Raw genomic sequence first — 17,686 nt, forward strand, 5'->3', positions numbered from 1 at the left:
AACCTAATTCCGTTTTCAATAATCTTCTTTGATCTACATATTTTCTACAACAAATAAAAAAATGTCCCATCGTTTCTATGGCATCACACCAACTACATAGACCGGTAAGATGTTTCCGCATCTTAAAAAGAGTTCAATTTAAGAACTGTGACCGGTCCTTATTCTATTCATAATTATCTCCTCCCTCCTGTTTTGAAACCAAAGTTGAGCGCAACACCCACTTTTATTACGTAAAGTGATGTCAAAAGGGTGGAACAAGAAAGCAGAATAAACCAAAGCGAATATACAGGAAGCAGAGTGTTAATAGGTTTGACGGATTTTGTAAGTTATCTTTTTACGATTTTATTTGAAATGTTGATTAGTAAAATTCTGACATGTTTACCTGAGGTCGGTTACATGGAAAACCAAATCTCATTTTTGTCTTCAGGGAATGTCATTGTTCTTATTAGTAGTAGTAGTAGTACGCTGAATGTTTGATGTTTTAGGGCTTAGCATACAGGGCATTTTACATGGTAGGCCAGTGCACTTTTGGGTCAGTATACGTGGCCTGTGCGCTATGGCAAGCCAATTTAACATAAGTTCGGTTTCGTCTGACTATCCGTAGTTACATTCTAGATATCTAAAAATGCATTTTGACTAGACAAAACTACATTTTGACAATCTGGAATGGTAATTTAAGATATCTGCATTTACATTCTGACTAGTAAGAATAATAATTTAGATTAGATTCTGTGTGTGCGCGCGTTCGCGTGTATGTGTGTGTGTGTGTGCGTGAGTTTGAGTGTATTTTCACATTCTTCTATAAAAATTAAACCAAAGTTGACCGCAACGCCAACATTTCTTACGTTACCTGCTGATGTCAAAAGGGTGGAGCAAAAACGCAGATTAAACCAAGGCGAATATACAGGAAGCAGAGTTTTGACCGGTTTGACGGCTAGACTGTGTAAGTTATCTTTTTACGATTTTATTTGAAATGTTGCCAAGTAAAATTATGACATGTTTACCTGAGGTCGGTTACATGGAAAACCAAATCTCATTTTTGCCTTCAGGTAATGTCATTATTCTTATTAGCGGTAGTACTACGCTGAATGTTTGGTGTTGGTAGGCCAGTGCACTTTTGGGTCAGTATACGTGGCCTGTGCGCTGTGGCAAGCCAATTTAACATAAGTTCGGTTTCGTCTGACTATCCGTAGTTACATTCTAGATATCTAAAAATGCATTTTGACTAGACAAAACTACATTTTGACTATCTGGAATGGTAATTTAAGATATCTGCATTTACATTCTGACTAGTAAGAATAATAATTTAGATTAGATTCTGTGTGTGCGCGCGTTCGCGTGTGTGTGCGTGTGTTTGCGTGTATTTTCACATTCTTCTATAAAAATTAAACCAAAGTTGACCGCAACGCCAACATTTCTTACGTTACCTGCTGATGTCAAAAGGGTGGAGTAAAAACGCAGATTAAACCAAGGCGAATATACAGGAAGCAGAGTTTTGACCGGTTTGACGGCTAGACTGTGTAAGCCGCAGGGTCGAAAGCCTGAGACAAAAGTCGTGGCTTATAGTCCGGAAATTACGGTAATCAAACTACTGATTTTAATAACTGGATGTATCAGAGTGTAACTTAATTTTAGCATGTCTAAATTGTAGTTTATTTCTTTCTTCTTTTTTTTTTTGTATTTGCTTTGTTTAATGACCGGTTTTGGGATTTCTTCACGGATTGAGTGTTTATTCACAAGTGCTTGGGGTGATTTATTTTGATTTATTAATTTGTTTAGGACCAGTTCCCACATTTGGACTGCCCTCCCCCCTGCTGGTAGGCCCCAGCACTGTGCACTCCCTTTCCTATTGTGCTCCTTGAATTTTACAGTTTTTTTAAAAGAGAGAAACAATAAAATTAATTATTTTTTTCATTAAAAGAAGTCTTGTTCTCTTTGGGTACGAACCTATCTATTTCCTTGGGGACAATTCCCAAGGTGGCGCTGTTGACACCCCTGGCTACCTTGCTTTGAAGGGCAGAGTAGCAGCTTCATTCACTCGTGCTGCAACACTAAAAAAAATTTTGACTAGTCAAAATTACAATTCAATATATCTTTAATTTAGTTTTGTCTAGTCATTATTTGCTTTTAAGATATCTATAATTTAGTTTTTACAAGTCAAAACTGCATATCTCCTATCCAAAAATAAATGTACAATATTACAAATGATGTCATTCGAGATATCTTTAGTTAGAATTATAACTAGTCAAAACTAAAATCGAGATATCTTGAATTTGCTTTGACTAGTCATAATTTAATTGTAGATATCTGAAATGTGTATTTCAGATAGTCAGTAATTCATTGTAGACATCTTGAATTGAAGTCTCCATAAAACTCAATGGTAAATCTGATGTCCGTTCGACTAGTCCGAATGTAATTAGAGATATCTCTACTAGGTATTTGTCTAGTCAAAATATAATTAGAGATAGGCTATCTTAAATCGCTAAAACGTCCAGTCATAAGACATTTTGAGATATCTGGAATGTAAGGGCGGCAAAACCGAATTTATGTTAAAACGGCTTACCATATAGACATGTTTTTCGATCATTTCCTGACATTGAGCTGGCTGAATCGCGTTTCCTTTCTTGCCGCTCGGTTTTGTGACGTCAGTGCCTGTATGGCAAACCCCTAGAACACAAAACTGATAATGTGATGGAGATGGGCACCAGCATCCCACTAGGGATAAGTGTGTAAGATAATGAATGGATGAATTTAAAAAATAAAAATTTTAAAGATTTTTGACAAAGGCATCACTTTGGAATTTGTTGATAGTTGCACGATTAGCTTTTTTTAAGTGCATTGTGTCTGGCTGAAGAGAATGAATTGAAAATTCTTTGCAGACTTCTAAAATACAAAGTTTTCATTCTCCACATATCCCATAATGCTGAGCTATTGTGGCTATTTTGTGCCACAATAGCTCAGCTATTGTGCTGCCTCTGAAATTGTCAGAGGCAGCACACGGGAGTTTATGGGGAATCATTCATTCAGATATCTAAAAATATAATTTTAACTAGTTATGATCATGTTAGTGTCACCCTTCAAATGACGAATCTGGTTATGTCCAAATGCATTTTTAGATATCTAGAATGTAATGGATAGTTAGACGAAACCAATGTTATGTTAAAACGGCCTGTCATACCACAAGGAATGTGGTATGGCAGGCCATATCACATGGCCTGCCATACCACATTATCTCTCTCGAAACCCGATCTCGACATTATCTCTCTCGAAATCGAGAGAGATAATGTGCTGGAAAAAGGTTAGGGTGTGGGGAAGAGAATCTGCAGGGAGATGCTGCCAAATGTGTGAAAATTACATATTTTCACAGAACTTAGGTATTTTTCACAGAACTGGGCCGTAAAGACTCATTGAAAAAGTTGGATAAGGGTCGGACAGGGGCAGAAATTTGGATATGGGTTGCACTTGCCTGTTGTATGAACATAGCCATAGAAACTGGGTGTGTTTGTGTGCTTGTGTTGCTGGAGGCAAACACATTTTTCCCAGACTTTTTGGTCAGCATTGGTAAATTATTCAAAATATTAAATTCTAATATGACTGACGGCAATATTAGGCTATTTGTGTTATAAAAAGATCTTTGTTATCATTAAATATCATGATTTAACTTCTGGGTTAAATGCTTCTTATAGTTTCTTGTTTTTGTGTTTAATTGGTATTTTTATACAGCTTTTATTTCTACTTGGTAAATCTTTGCACACTTTATCTGTGTTTAGATTTCTCTGTCTCTATTGCGCACATGAAATATGTAACTTTAATTAACTAGAACAATGACAGATTTATAACGGCTGTCTCTTTTCTACAGGTTATCTGGAACACAAACATGGATGATATCCAGCAGGTCCCACAAATGTCATTAGTGACAAATCAAGTGATAAAATGTATTGAAGAGGACAATTTAACAAATATTAAAAAGTTACTGCGAGAAAACCCTATAAATGATCTTTATCCGTATAGTAAACTAAATGATAATGTAACCCCTCTGACTGCTGCTGTTGTAAACTATAACAAGCGTTGGTACAAATACCTTCTAGAACAACGTTCAGACCCAAATATTCCCTTGTCAAATATGTGGACACTTTTGCATTATGTCTCACTACCCAAAGCTCCAATTAGTTGTATAGAAAAACTAATTAAAGCGAAAGCGAATCCAAATGGGTGGAGGCCCGGGGAACCTGTGATGCTTATGCCACTACAAATTGCTGCCAGTAAAGAAAGAGAAGATGTTGTCAAAATGCTCCTCTCTGCTGAAGCAATGGCGTCGTTGTTACCAATAACCGATCTCAACAGTTTGAAAATCAACAAAAACATAGCTTGGATTGTTCGTAGTTTGGGATCTAAAAGAAATAATGTTTGCTCCAAAATTTGTTATTTTGTTGATGATGACATTGGTGTGGCACAGGAAACACCAAAGAAGGTTTTCAAAGATTTTCATAAGCACATGTTACGTCCTTCGACCATCATTAAAAACCTGTTCACTGTGATTGGGCGAAGAGCAAAAGAATTTAAATGGCGACATATTCAATGGTTTAAAGGAATTTATAATTACCAATATGCAACAGTTCCAATTATACAAAATACAACTACTTCTATTGCAGAAATACCAGCTGTAAAAAAATTACTCTCAAACGTAAGGCCATTTAATGACAGTCCAACCAAAGCATCACCATTAAGAAGAAGACGTCCAAACAGCAAAAGGTGGAATGAAAAGCTTAAAAAACTCGTAAGCATTGATGAAAGCAAAGTGACAAGAATAAGGGATATTATTTATGTAAATGATGAAGAATTTTGCATAGCAAAGGGAAGTCATGGAACTGAAGTATACATAGGACTGAAATATGACGGCACAGAAGTTGCAATTAAAAGAATGTCTAAAAGCATCTTTAAAAATCTGATAAATAAGGAAGGAATCCTTCAACTTCTAATACTAGAACATCACTTTATTGTACGATACATTGATTATGCAGAGGATAAAAATTTTGGATATCTTGTTCTCCAACTTTGTGAGTACACATTGGAAGAATACATCAGGGATGGTAGCATTAATGCCCTCCAGAAAAAGAAACTTGTCTTAGCGCTCCTTAAAGGCATAAATTTGCTCTACTGTCAAAATCCTCCGATTCTCCACGGTAATCTAAAGCCACAGAACGTTTTAATTGGTAAGAACATTCAAGATTAATTTCCTGTAGCTGAACATTATGTTAAAATTCCCTTTAAGAACACTACTTTATTTTAATCTTCAGAACTAAAATCTTAATAATCATCCACACTACTCCCTTTTCATGATTTGTCCTCCAGATGTTGAGGGGAATTTAAAATTGGCTGATTTTGGAATAAGTCGACACTTACCCGAAGACCAAACAACACACCAAACAATAGCTGCAGGAACGAAGTGCTGGAAAGCCAGAGAGACTGTGGAGGAGGGGCGCATCGTGTCATACAAGTCAACCACTGATGTACAGGTGAGTTTTCCTGCAACACTTACTTGTCTATTGACAATGTAAATAAAAATAGTTCTAATGTTTTGTTACCTTTTAAGGTTGCAGGGATGCTGATATATTATATCCTGTCTGGAGGAAAACACCCATCCAACATCAGCAAATCCTTCCAGCTGGAATCAAATATTGATGAAGGGAAGTACAGCTTGGACGATGTTCAGGATGTTGTGGCAAAAGATCTCATTGAATGGATGATCAACAAAGAACCAGTAGATAGACCTAGAGTTGAACAATGCCTGAGTCACCCCTTCTTTTGGCCATATGTGAAGTAAGACTACAACAAAAATCTATTTATTCATTCTGATACATTATAAATAAAATTGAGCATATATTCTGTTTTCACTTTGGCTTTCCCTAAATGTAACCTAAATTGTGACATTATGCCATCAGAACTAGTTTACACAATGAATCACGCCGCTATATGGCTATATTCTGTACACCTTTGCTCTTTTCTTATATTCCACACGTTTTAGCACTTAAAGATATTTTAATGTCTCTTTACAGAAAAGTTGAATACCTGAAAAAGGTTGGTAACAGACAGGAAGTGGCAAAATATCAAAATGCAGACCAGGAACTTATAGACTCACTTGAAAAATATGCACCTCGTGTACCTTTCTCACAGTGGAAGGAAAAGGTGAGTGTTGTACAAAAAAATATCTCAATATCTTCAGTTAGTCATAACTATGACTAACTATGTCTATGATGTTTAAGTACTAAAATTGATATGGTAAATATCATCTGTCCTGTGATACCAGCACCTCATTAAATGTGGATATGTTTTCTCTATTTCAATGTTGGATGTTGTGATTTGAGAATGTGTAAATTTGTGAGAAAAGAAATCCATGTGAAGACAGAAAATTATGCCATCTTTTCTGTTTTTCTTTCCTTTCTTTCTTGAGTTTCCACAAGAACTGGTTCAAAAGATGGATGGAAAGAAAAAAACCTACCCTGACAACATTCTGGGATTGTTGCGTTTCATACGCAATATGCTTGAGCACTAGTAAGTTAAGCTGATACAAATATTCTCTAGATCTCCCTTTTAGGTGCAAAGACTCATTAAATTAGTAGAGATCCACTTTGTCTTTTGTGTTCATGATGTTTTTTTTATTTGCATGTACGAGTGACATTATGCATTGATGTTGCATAGTAATAGCAGGAGCTGCAACATAAACACAATAGTTGATAGAATAAGAACAACATAAACAGCTATAAATTGTCATGTAATACAAAACATTAGTGGGATACTTACTCAGTTAAAATTTTCTCCATGTTCACAGTGCTGAAGATGCTTCCAAAATTGACGTCCTTGAATTATTTCCTGATCTATTTGGATGTGTCTTCAAGTGCGCCAAAGACAAAGGGTGGAATCAACAGATCCCACTGAATGAAATGTTTCATTTAAACTTTTGGTTTCAAATGCATAAACTGAATTGAATATTTTACTTCCTGAAACGACCATTTACAATAAAATAACTCTAACCCCTTTACTCAAATTCCCTTAATAAAATCAAGAACTGAATTTTGTTTTGTTTTAATGTTTTTAAACTTATTTAATCATTCTAATGTCTGGATCTGGGTCTTACAACAACTTCAAGTATGAAGCTTGCTGGTCGGTCTTAACCACACTAAGAGGCTTTAAAAACTGAAATGCCAATTCATGCTTATTTTTAACCGTTTCATTAAGTATAATAATTCACCTTTAAGACGTTTAAGCTGACAGAAAATGCTTTTCCACACATCTTTACAATATCTATTCACTTTTATTTCATTACTCAACTGAATGAATGTACAGCAGTTTCTAACAGAAACATTCAATGTTACAATGCCATTCATCTTCTAAAAATAAGTTGACTTTTTAAATGTCATGCTCTTGCAGGCAGAATCAACTGATTTTTGTTAGTAAGTGCAAAGAACTGTTAAGAACAGGTAGTGGCATTGGAGTCCTGGTTATATTAAACACCTGATAAGGAGTCAATGTTATTTTTTTAAGAATGGGGAAAAAAAGAACCCAAAAAAAAAAAAAACAAGAAAAGCTCTTAGTTTCACTGGACATATTTACACACATTTTTTTGTTCAGATGGTTCAAAAAATCTTACCTTACAAACCAAACAAAACCTTTTTTTTTTTTTTTTTGTTTTGTTTTTTTGTTTAGAAATGAAGCCTAGGCGAAAATTCAAACTGGGAGACTCGACCAACTTCACCACATCATCTAATCACCACGCTCGGCCTCAGCCAATCTGGAACGGAGCTCCACGCCGCTCCAGCCAATCGTCATCCAAGGGCACTTTCAAAAGTTCAAGCTACCCTGGGGGCTTCCTGCTCGTCAGCCGTGCTTCGACCCACCTCCTCCCCATCTCCACCTTCACCATGAGGGACGTACTCCAGGATCCCCTGTGCTCTCCCATCCCTCTCGGTATCGGGGGGAAGACTATCCCGAGCTCGCCAAGCAGACCGCCTGCTCACGGCGATCCTCGGCTCACGGTCTTCTGCCGGGTCCGAGCGCCAAAGAGATTGTACCATTAAATCTTTTTAACTGCCATTTTCTTCTCTGTGTGAGTCTCTCCAGATTGAATTGAAAATATGCTTAATTTACCTGATCAGCACACAAACCCTGGACAACTCTTTCCAAGTAAATTAATCTGAAGTAGAATCAAATAGATCCTACACTGAACATTAGCTCTCTAAACAACAATTTACTAACTCTTTATTAGTAGTAAATTGCTGAGTACAATCAATAGCACCTACAGTAACATCTCTACTATACAGCTACATTCTAAGATTTCAGCTATGATAGTTAAAGGTTTGTGCTTTTGAGACATTCCCTGTAAGAAAAAAAAGGTGTGATACTTCATCACGGCCACGAGGAGGCACTGTTAGCCCATCAGAGCGCTGCAGGTCTTCTCTGAAAGGACAGCAAAATGCACATCACAGGCTATGAAGGCCTGAAGAAAGAGGCAAACATGTCCACTGTGTCCTCAGTTGGCAAAAATAAGAGCGAAAGAAAAGGTTTTTAGAGTCATTTTAGCTCTGGGTGAATCCAGAAGGGCATCTTAAGAACAAGTCAATACCTCACCAATGACGATATATTTTTTGGAGTCTTTTTCCTTCAAGTCTTTTTTCTTTGTTTTATTCATATATCTTTTAAATGGAAGACATTTGATTATAGGAGAGACAATAAGGCACGGCCCCTCACAAGGTCAGGTCAATAATGATGTGTTCAAAGATCTGTGTGTTTCCCTTGAAGCTTGATGAAAATATAAAGTCCCTGCGGTCAGTGGAGACCACGGTGAATGAGCGCGGTGCCTGGATGTACACTTCCTTGAAGCGGTCGAAGATTTTCTTCTCATCATCCCACAGGTAGATTTGCGAGAACGTATAGTCACTTCCCAGAGCCAGGTAGTGGCGGTCTTTGAATGTAAATGGTTGCAGGATCATGGAACCTCGGGATGGTACAGCCTGGATCTCTGAAAACTGTTTGGGTCCCCATTTTAGGACCTTAGAGTCACCAATGTAGCGGGTCATGGAGAGATAGAGCTCCTCTTTGATCCGGAAGTGTGTCACAGCTACCACGTCCTCCATGTTGGGGATATCACCCTGCAGGATGAACTTCTGGTTGCTACGGCTCCACTGGTAGATCACTGGAACCTGTGAGCGACTTGCCAAGATTAGGTGAGCCTTCCCATCTAGGTTTAAGAACTCTGCGTCTGTGTCGCGGAACCACTCGTGCAGGGACTGGTATGAATAAAATCCGTTATCGTTCCACTTGTAGAGGGTTGACAAGCCTGCTTTGGAGCTGTCTGCGATGACAAAGAACCAGTCTGTTCCGATCTGAAAAGCCTCGATGTCATTGGGTTTGGAGATCTTGGACACTTCGATGTCCTGGAACTTGTTGAATCTGCTTTGGTCATCATCAAACTTGTAAATGTGGGAACCACCAAATAGCTGAGCCACAATGACATAAACCTCTTCCTGGATGATTACTGACTTGCAACCAACAATGGATTGACCTACAGAGGAACACAGGTGAAACACAACATTTAAACTCAACCAAGACACTTTCTTATAATGATGGTTTAACTTGCAATATTTGACATGCTGCAGCTAATTCTAAAAGCGACTCCTTTGTATTAATCTAAGCATATTTGATCCTTAAGCTGAAGCTAAATGGCTTAGCTAAGAGCATTTTCACACATGTAGTTCGTTTACTTTAGTCCAAATCAGTCAATGAATTGTTAACTTGTAACTAACTTGCAAAATTCCAAATTAGCTAAAATGGACTTTATGGTTTATGAAGATTACTCTACAGCAGGGGTCTTACCACACTAAGAGGCTAAACAACTGAAATGCCCTTTTATGCGATAGTTTTACCTTAATATGAAAGTTTAAGTTAATTTGTAACGTGTTACTGACTGACTTTTACTTTTTCAGTAACGAGTAATATAACGCGTTGCTATTTCAAGTCAGACTACAGTTACTTATCAAAATCATTTTTGCGTTACTATCTTCTTTTGTAATTTAATCGTATTTCCTCTACTCGTCTTGTCGAGTGACCGACGTCTCTATGCGACAGAAATGTAAACAATGGAGGGAGATGAGCATTTTGTTGGTGGAAAAACTGGAACTATTTTGAGATTCTGCTGACAAGTCCGATTATTATAAGCGGCTTTGGGCTTCATTTTTTAAAGTTGCTTGCCGATTTAATGAGTGGCGGGTTGCGCCTTTTTGGGCTCGTTTTTGAACGTGAAGTTGCTCATTTGGGTTTGGAAATAAGCAGAGACTCATAATAAATCCCAGGTAGTCTTACTCCATCTCTCCCTGTTCATCATTTCTCAGATGATCCGTCCCGCTGTGTCTTTGTTAATGTCAAGTTAATATATTACCTCTGAATGACGTCGAGCTTCGCGTTGCGCTCCAGAAAACTACAAACATCGAGACTAATTTAAACAGCGCAATAAACGTGAAAACAGCCACGAATGAACGTGTCCGTAGTTTCCAATAATTATAATGGCAACTTAATTCTAATTATTAATACTAAGATAAGTGTCACAAATCTGTGCAGCCATCTGAGCTGTGAGCTGCACAGGACACCAAACGCAGGGAACGCAGAACCTGGAGGCCGGGGAGGAGGGCGGGCTTTAAAATCCTTCTTAGAGTTTTCCAGACAACAGTGGACCACACAAACTACTCACGTTTTTTATTTTTCTACAATCTCCTCTTCAGTTCAACCTTATCAGTGGAGACACATTGTTGATGTTACCATTATAAAATAGCTTACAAAAAAGTATTGGCAAAGCTCAATGTGATTTTCACAGGAGGCAGAGTGTTGTTAGCAGCTGCTGAAAGTAACTAAAAAGTTACTTTTAATGTAACTTAGTTACTTTCCAAATCAAGTAGTCAGTAATCTAACTAAGTTACTTTTTCAAGGAGTAATCAGTAGTCGATTAAAGTTACTTTTTCAAAGTAACTATACCAACACTGCCACATGAGTTTGATATGATTGGCACTTTTCAGTGTTGTGTGCGGAGCTGAACAAACTTACCAATCACAGTGCTTCAAATGGAGCTCATTGACCCGCAGTGCCTCTCTGAACTCAAAGCCAAGTTCAGGGAGGTGAGTGGAAAAGCAGACAAGCTTGGGCAATTTTTGAGAGAATTGCCACCCAGCTTCCCTGAGCTTTCCCGAATGTTCAAGCGGACCATGTGTCTTTTTGGGAGCACATACTTGTGCGAAAAGCTCTTCTCTACCTTGAACTTCAATAAGTCCAAGTACAGGTCCAGACTTACTGACGAGCATCTTCAAGCTCTACTTAGGGTCTCAACTGCCTCCTCCCTTAAGCCAAATGGAGAGGAAACGCTGCCAGGACCTCTCGCTGTATGAAGTAGGCAGAAGAAACAGTTTATAAACTGTTATATTCATAACAGTTTATGTTCAATGTTCCATTCATGTTCAGAAAATTAAAGGTTAAAGAACTGTTAATACAGCCATTTGAATCTGAAATATTATAATTACATTTATCTAGTCTTCTATAGCTGCTGTGTTATTATTATATTTTATTTATTTATTACTGATTAATTTTTTTTCTTATGAATTGTTAATTAATTTATTTTTTCATCTTATTTTGTGTTTAAAAAATAAAAATAAAGACATTTGATAACATTGGAATGTTTTTGTGAGAGCTTTTCTTGTGGAAAACCCGATGCGGCCCAGCCTCACCCAGACTCTACCTACATTGGCCCCCGGGGAAATTGAGTTTGAGACCCCTGCTCTACAGCCTTCCACAATGCACCAGAACCTTAAAACTGTTGTCACAGTTGCATCAGATGTCTTTCTTTCTGCTGAAAAGCACAAAAGGATTTGCACTGGGAATTGAGATAACAGCTCAAACCCATCAAACGCAAACTTCAAAGAATCTCATCAGATCGTACATTGATAGATCAATACGGAGAAGCGTATAATTGCGAAGTGAAAAGAAAATGAAACATGGTTTCAACTTTATTCATAAATAAACTTACATTTGTATTAGGCCCTTTTAACCCGATACCCCAGAGAAACTGTGGCAAGGTTCAAAAATTGATATTCACAGATGCGCTACAGCTGACTGAGCTTGTATTATTTTGGTAGTGACATGCTAAAAAAAACTTTAGAATGAAGACTTAGAAAACCTTGTGTCATTATTCTACCTTACATGTTGTTGGTCTGTCACATATAACCCCAATAAAACACACAGATGCTTGTGGTTGTAATTTGAAAAAATGTGAAACATATGTTGAAATGTAAATATGTTTGGAAAACCACTTGGAAAGAGATGCCCCACTTATAATCTTCCTGCGCGAAACTTTCTGAGAACAGAGCATGCAAAACGTTCTCTATTTATGCAAAATAAAGATCCATCTACTGCAGGTAAGACATTAACTTCTGCTAATGTTTCAACAAAACCCCACTTTACTAAACACAGGGTGAAGGAATTTTTTACCGGTGATGTTATCATACGTCCTGAAGTTCATCTCAATGTGGTCCCACTGTAAAACCATACAGGTGTCTGAGCTGGGAGCAGCAATAGTCACATACACATCATTCTTGAAGCTGAACGTATCCACTGACAGAGACTCAGAGGCCACGGACTGATGAAGGACAAAATCTGCGGAAAGGTGAAATCATGAGGGGAATTTTTTTCCTAGAATGACGCTGCTGATCCGACCAACACCAACGTCAGCAGTGAAGCTGACTCAGGCGGCACTCACCCGTTGATATGCACTCATTGTGCAGGCTGTTCATGTCATTGAGGCGCTTGCCCTTCATGTCGTCTGGTCCGGCACACATGACATCCGACACCGTGGCGTTGGTGCTCTTCAGCCACATCATGAGCCATTTGGCTCTGCAGTCGCACTCAAAGGCGTTGCCTCGCAAGTCCCTGCAGAGCAGAACCAGTGTGGATGATTGCAGGAGAAACGTCCAACAAAGAGCAGCATTTTTACAAACTTGAAGTGAACTTACAGCTCTATCAGTGAGTCCAGGTCAATGAAAACGTCCCTGGGTAAGAATTTAATGTTGTTGTTTGCCAGAGACCTGAAAAACATCGCCAGTGAGTGAACATGAAGCATATTCAAGAAGAAAATGCAAAAACACAAAAGGTTTTTAATCAACTGTGGGATATACAAGTGAGTCAAGTCCCTGAGTCCTCTGAAGGCAAATTTAGATGTAGTCTCCAGCTTGTTGCTCTCAATGAACCTGTGGATTAATCATAAACAAAAATGTGAGATGCAGTGCTTATGGTTTGAGATTAATAGACATGTATTTTGTTGAAGTGATAGATCAAAACAAGTATCACCTAGCAACTGTTAGGTGGATGGAAAATGATTGACGATTTAAAATTTTTCTACAAAACAAAAAAATCTTAAAATCACCACAAATCATATTTTGCATGTAGGTTAAACGGTTCGGTTTTAGTCTCAACTGACTTTCTTAAAAATGTGTTCTGTCTCTCGCATGATTTGTGGCAATCTACAAATCGTCACCCTCCTAAAATAATGGCCATTTTTTTTCTTTCTGTTTTTTTGGTTTTTACCAAAATCTCTTTTGGGAAAAAAATGACTTGGACCATTACTTTAGGAAGGCAACAAACTCATATTTTGATGGCTTTCTTTCAGTAATAACTTCTTTTTTTGCCATACTTTCATAGCGACTAGACATGAGGAATGCACAATTAATCGTTGCCTTGTTGACAAATTCTCCCAGCTGAGCTGTGGATATCTGCAGCTTCTCCAGAGTTACCATCTGTGCTGCTGTTTTGATTAATACCTAAATCTAATTTTATGTTTTATATTTTAAGGAATATCGGTAGACCAAAAAGATGAAAATATATAGTCATGTATTAAGATGTCAACATGTTTGTTTTTTTGGGGGTTTTTTTTTATAAACAAAGAATTTAGTAACACAACAACTCACAGGTACTCCAAGTGTGGAAGGCCTGAGAAGGTATCATCTCTTACAGTCGTTAGGGAGTTTGAATTTAAAAGTCTGCAATTGATATTAGACAGGTTAGAACAGATTAAAGAACACATATAATCAAATCTGAACCAACCAAATATTCCAGGGATACTTATTATATAAATAAATATGAATTCAAGATATGAATCAGTTTGTAGTTGTCACAAAATTGTCTTTTTGACAATAATAAAGAAAAAAAACAATTCTAGATGCAACAACAAATTTCTGTTTTCTAGATATAACTCATTTTGTGCATTGTTGCAATAAGACGTGTCCTTTAAGATCAAACACATACAGTTTTGCTCAGAATCACAGTCTGAGCAAAATTGTCTGCATTTGGGTCCCTTTAAAATCCACAAATCAATAGATTTGAAGCCGATGCTAAACAACCACAGAAACAAAGATTGTAAGTTCTTTCCACTTGTATTCAAATACAAATTGTTTGGATGAGTCACCATGAGAGGTGGCTAGCTACATTCACACAGTTACATGAATATTTTAGTAATAAAATACTTTTAGGAGACGTTTTACTACACCGTGTATTTTATTAAGTTTTGTCAATTGAAATTCTTTACCCAGCACCAACTGTCAAACATGGTGATGGCAGTGTCATGTGTGTCTGCTTTGCTGCTAGTGGTGCAGAAACTAAAGGGAATGAGAACTACCACTAAATTGGTTTATTCACCCTTAATCAAAAGCTAAAACATTCAAACTTGGACACAATTGGGTGTTTTAACCAGACAATGACGCCAAACACATTAAAACTTGGTTTATAATAGCTAAAGCAGGCTAACATTAGCATTATGGAATAAGCTCAACCTAAATGAGAATTTAATAAAATAAATAAATTAATAGAGTATTCCATCTTGAATAAACTATACAGAATCTGCCGGGAAGAGTGACTAAACATCGAGGCAAAATAGTGATGAGTTTACCTAAACTTACAACTGAAACTGCATCAGACTGGGAAATGTGCATCTGCTTCATCTCTGTTTGTGCTGACATTCAAGCTGTCGCTGCAGTTGAGCAACAACTGAGATTAATGGGCCCTTGAAAGCACCTCGTACAAATGGGGGCTGCGCTAAATGCACACGGGGGGTTTTCATTATTCATTTCCACACTTTGAAAGCTTTTCTTGCTGGAAAATCTTAAAACCATATTACAGTAGCTAAATGACTTGAAGTGAGACGCACGTTACTGGACACGCAGCAACGTGGCAATAAAACCTGGCATTAGTTATGCACAATGCCGCGATGCATTCTTGCTGTATGCTGTATGTGTCACAATAAACAGTTTAGTGGAAGGTTGAACGCAATCTGAGTTATTACAGGGAGTAAATGTGTTCTTACAGTAGCTGGAGGGTGGGCATGTGGGCAAACATTGCCTCTCTGACCTCAGAGAAAGTCCCATTGACGATACTCCTGGATGAATCAAGCACAAGGTAGATTTTTGATCAAATAAATTCGTTAGAGTGACATGAGCATGCACGGTACTACTCGATTTTTAATTAACGAATGTATAACGCAGACAGAGCGTCCCGCGCAGGTACGGCGCATGGAAATTATTTTTAAAATGATATGGATAGTCTTTTACTTACAATGAAGTGATCTCGTTGGGGGCAATCCGCGGGATGTTGGAGGACCCGACGCATATGATGGACTCCTTGGAGCAACTGCATGTTGAAGGGCATCGGAAAGCCTTTTTCAGAAGAGCCGGCTGACACAGGCTGCACAGCGACACACACAGCAGAGCCCAAATCCTGAGAGCTGGCGGCATCTTTCCTGTCGGGCTCGCATGTGTAAAGTTTTTTGTTTGTTTGTTTGTCTTATTATTTTTATTAAGAAAAATAAACTTCTTTTTTTTTTTCCCTGGTGGGTGGATGAGGTGGATAGTTGTAGGAGAGCTCGAGATCGTGGCAGATGGCACCGCGCGTTTCCACCCTGCACCATGAAATGCTGCACTGGCTGCCTGACATCAGCAAATCAGCTGCAGTTTCCCCTCTCCGTTCGTTTTCATTATTTATTTAGAGGCGGAGGGAAAGGAGGGGACTCCAGACTGATAGCTGTTGGTTAAACAACCACATGTACCCCACAACTACAGAACTCCGTCAGTGTCAGAAAGACATTCTACGTAAGATTTTCGATTAGGCTATAACCGAATTAATCCAAAAATACTTCTCGAATTAAGGTTAAAAGAACGCTTCCGGTACATTTTGACCAAAACATACCTAACATTCCATTTGCTGATAACATAGCATATTAATTGCGTTTATTGGATTTTTTTATTTATTTGGTTAATTGGTGAAACGTTTGGCCAGTACAGAACCGTGGCAGCTACAGGACTGGATCCCTGACGGTGCAGAGCTGCAGCAGCACCACGGACAGCGCAGCGCCGCTACGTCGAACTATGCATCATCTGCTCTGACTGCACACACACAGTTAGAGCATCTACATGCGCACTCATGTTCATTTGAGAGCAAACACACAAGAAAGAGAAGAGAGAGCCGCTGCAACATTTTGAAGCCAGAGCAGGCGATGCTTACGAAAGAATTACTCATCAGAATGCAGGTAAAAGCCACACAAAATCTCATCATATAGGGTTATGGTCAAAACAGTAGAAAATACATGCGTAAACGGTGATTTCATTTGACTACAACAGGAACACAGAACATCCTGATTCAAAGCAAAACATGAAGGGAGTCGTCGGTTTACATACAGTGTGGGAAAAGGGATATAAAGTGTAAAGACAAGTAGCTTATCTGCATTTGTCTTTACAAATGTAAACATGGACTGTGTGAACCAAATCATGCTTGGAGATTTATCTTTCCTGTGATTCACGGAACAAACACTTGGTTGGGCAGCTGCTGTTTCTGAGAGCTGCTTCGCATTTGTGTTGCACACATTTGACCAGATAATGGTACATGTGAACAGGTTGTTGATACAGCCTCAACAACAACAATTTGAGGTTTTCACCCCTTGTGAAAACCTCAAATTATCGAACAGATTTTGCATGAATCTTTTCATGCAAAATCTGCTTTTCTTACCACTTAACTTTATAGGAATATGCTTGGATACAGCACTCTGAGCAACCAGTTTCATTAGCGATAAGCTTTAAGTCAGCAGATTTCCCCATGGTTGAGTAGGAGATAACCTGTAAAGCTACAATCAAAAGAATTACAAGAAATATAAGTTGGGAACATGTCATGCTGCGTGTAATGAATCTGCACAACAAACTTTCTGAAATGAGTGACAAATCTTGAGCTTTTTCATATTTACATTTTCTTAAAACGCATAGGTATATATAGATATATCTGGGATACACCTTGCAAGAAAATGTCAGAGTGATGGACAGTTGTGCAAAATAACAGATTATTGGGCAATTGCTTGTTTTTTTTCCTTTATAAACCTCTGTGGACGGTGCAGTAAATCATCAGCGAACTCCTGGCAGGTTCTAAAAGTAAACACCGAGGAGCAATTTGTCATGTTGCAACATCCAGAGGATGGTTGGAGCTCTGATTGCAGGGAGTAGCCAAAGGAGTAGCTCCTTCCCCATGCTTCACCTTTTTCAGGGAATCAAAGCAGTGCCATATTTGTAGTGTACCTGAAATTGATTACTTACATGCTCTGTCAAGCTCTGCTGCAGTGCTA

At 38.1% G+C, this 17,686-nt stretch overlaps 2 protein-coding genes across 5 annotated transcripts; one reads left to right on the forward strand and one right to left on the reverse strand.

The window, feature by feature from the left end:
- The first annotated feature begins 216 nt into the window (after window positions 1-216).
- Window positions 217-8,088, forward strand: LOC122820356 (serine/threonine-protein kinase/endoribonuclease IRE1). 3 transcript variants are annotated; one of them, XM_044097712.1, is made up of 7 exons: window positions 218-321; window positions 3,860-5,213; window positions 5,353-5,516; window positions 5,594-5,820; window positions 6,057-6,186; window positions 6,452-6,552; window positions 6,830-8,088. In XM_044097712.1, exons 2-7 carry the CDS (start codon window positions 3,878-3,880, stop codon window positions 6,984-6,986), a joined length of 2,115 nt encoding a protein of 704 aa, XP_043953647.1. In that variant the 5' UTR covers window positions 218-321; window positions 3,860-3,877; the 3' UTR covers window positions 6,987-8,088. The 3 variants fall into 3 exon arrangements, with proteins under 3 accessions (XP_043953649.1, XP_043953647.1, XP_043953648.1); XM_044097713.1 differs by lacking the exon at window positions 218-321 and adding an exon at window positions 1,344-1,520; XM_044097714.1 differs by having other exon boundaries at window positions 217-321; window positions 3,860-5,516.
- Window positions 8,089-8,121: 33 nt separating this feature from the next.
- On the reverse strand, window positions 8,122-16,055 carry lgi2a (leucine-rich repeat LGI family, member 2a). Of its 2 annotated transcripts, XM_044097716.1 has the most exons (8): window positions 15,637-16,049; window positions 15,389-15,460; window positions 13,998-14,069; window positions 13,209-13,280; window positions 13,047-13,118; window positions 12,794-12,963; window positions 12,526-12,690; window positions 8,122-9,559 (listed from the first exon to the last, which is right to left on the reverse strand). In XM_044097716.1, exons 1-8 carry the CDS (start codon window positions 15,813-15,815, stop codon window positions 8,742-8,744), a joined length of 1,620 nt encoding a protein of 539 aa, XP_043953651.1. In that variant the 5' UTR covers window positions 15,816-16,049; the 3' UTR covers window positions 8,122-8,741. The 2 variants fall into 2 exon arrangements, with proteins under 2 accessions (XP_043953651.1, XP_043953650.1); XM_044097715.1 differs by having other exon boundaries at window positions 13,047-13,280; window positions 15,637-16,055.
- Between the last annotated feature and the right edge of the window lie 1,631 nt (window positions 16,056-17,686).

The sequence above is a fragment of the Gambusia affinis genome, linkage group LG18, assembly GCF_019740435.1.
Source record: "Gambusia affinis linkage group LG18, SWU_Gaff_1.0, whole genome shotgun sequence".
NCBI classification, from domain to species: Eukaryota; Metazoa; Chordata; class Actinopteri; order Cyprinodontiformes; family Poeciliidae; genus Gambusia; species Gambusia affinis.

What these genes read in the sequence shown, in the direction of transcription:
- LOC122820356 (XM_044097712.1), top strand. Translation starts at nt 3,878, where the DNA reads ATGGATGATATCCAGCAGGTCCCACAAATGTCATTAGTGACAAATCAA. An exon ending in GCCACAGAACGTTTTAATTG is followed by an intron (nt 5,214 to 5,352) that starts GTAAGAACATTC and finishes TTTGTCCTCCAG; the next exon opens with ATGTTGAGGGGAATTTAAAA. An exon ending in TTCTTTTGGCCATATGTGAA is followed by an intron (nt 5,821 to 6,056) that starts GTAAGACTACAA and finishes GTCTCTTTACAG; the next exon opens with AAAAGTTGAATACCTGAAAA.
- lgi2a (XM_044097715.1), bottom strand. Translation starts at nt 15,815, where the DNA reads ATGCCGCCAGCTCTCAGGATTTGGGCTCTGCTGTGTGTGTCGCTGTGC. An exon ending in CCCAACGAGATCACTTCATT is followed by an intron (nt 15,461 to 15,636) that starts GTAAGTAAAAGA and finishes TGATTCATCCAG; the next exon opens with GAGTATCGTCAATGGGACTT. An exon ending in CTGGACTCACTGATAGAGCT is followed by an intron (nt 12,964 to 13,046) that starts GTAAGTTCACTT and finishes TCTGCTCTGCAG; the next exon opens with GGACTTGCGAGGCAACGCCT.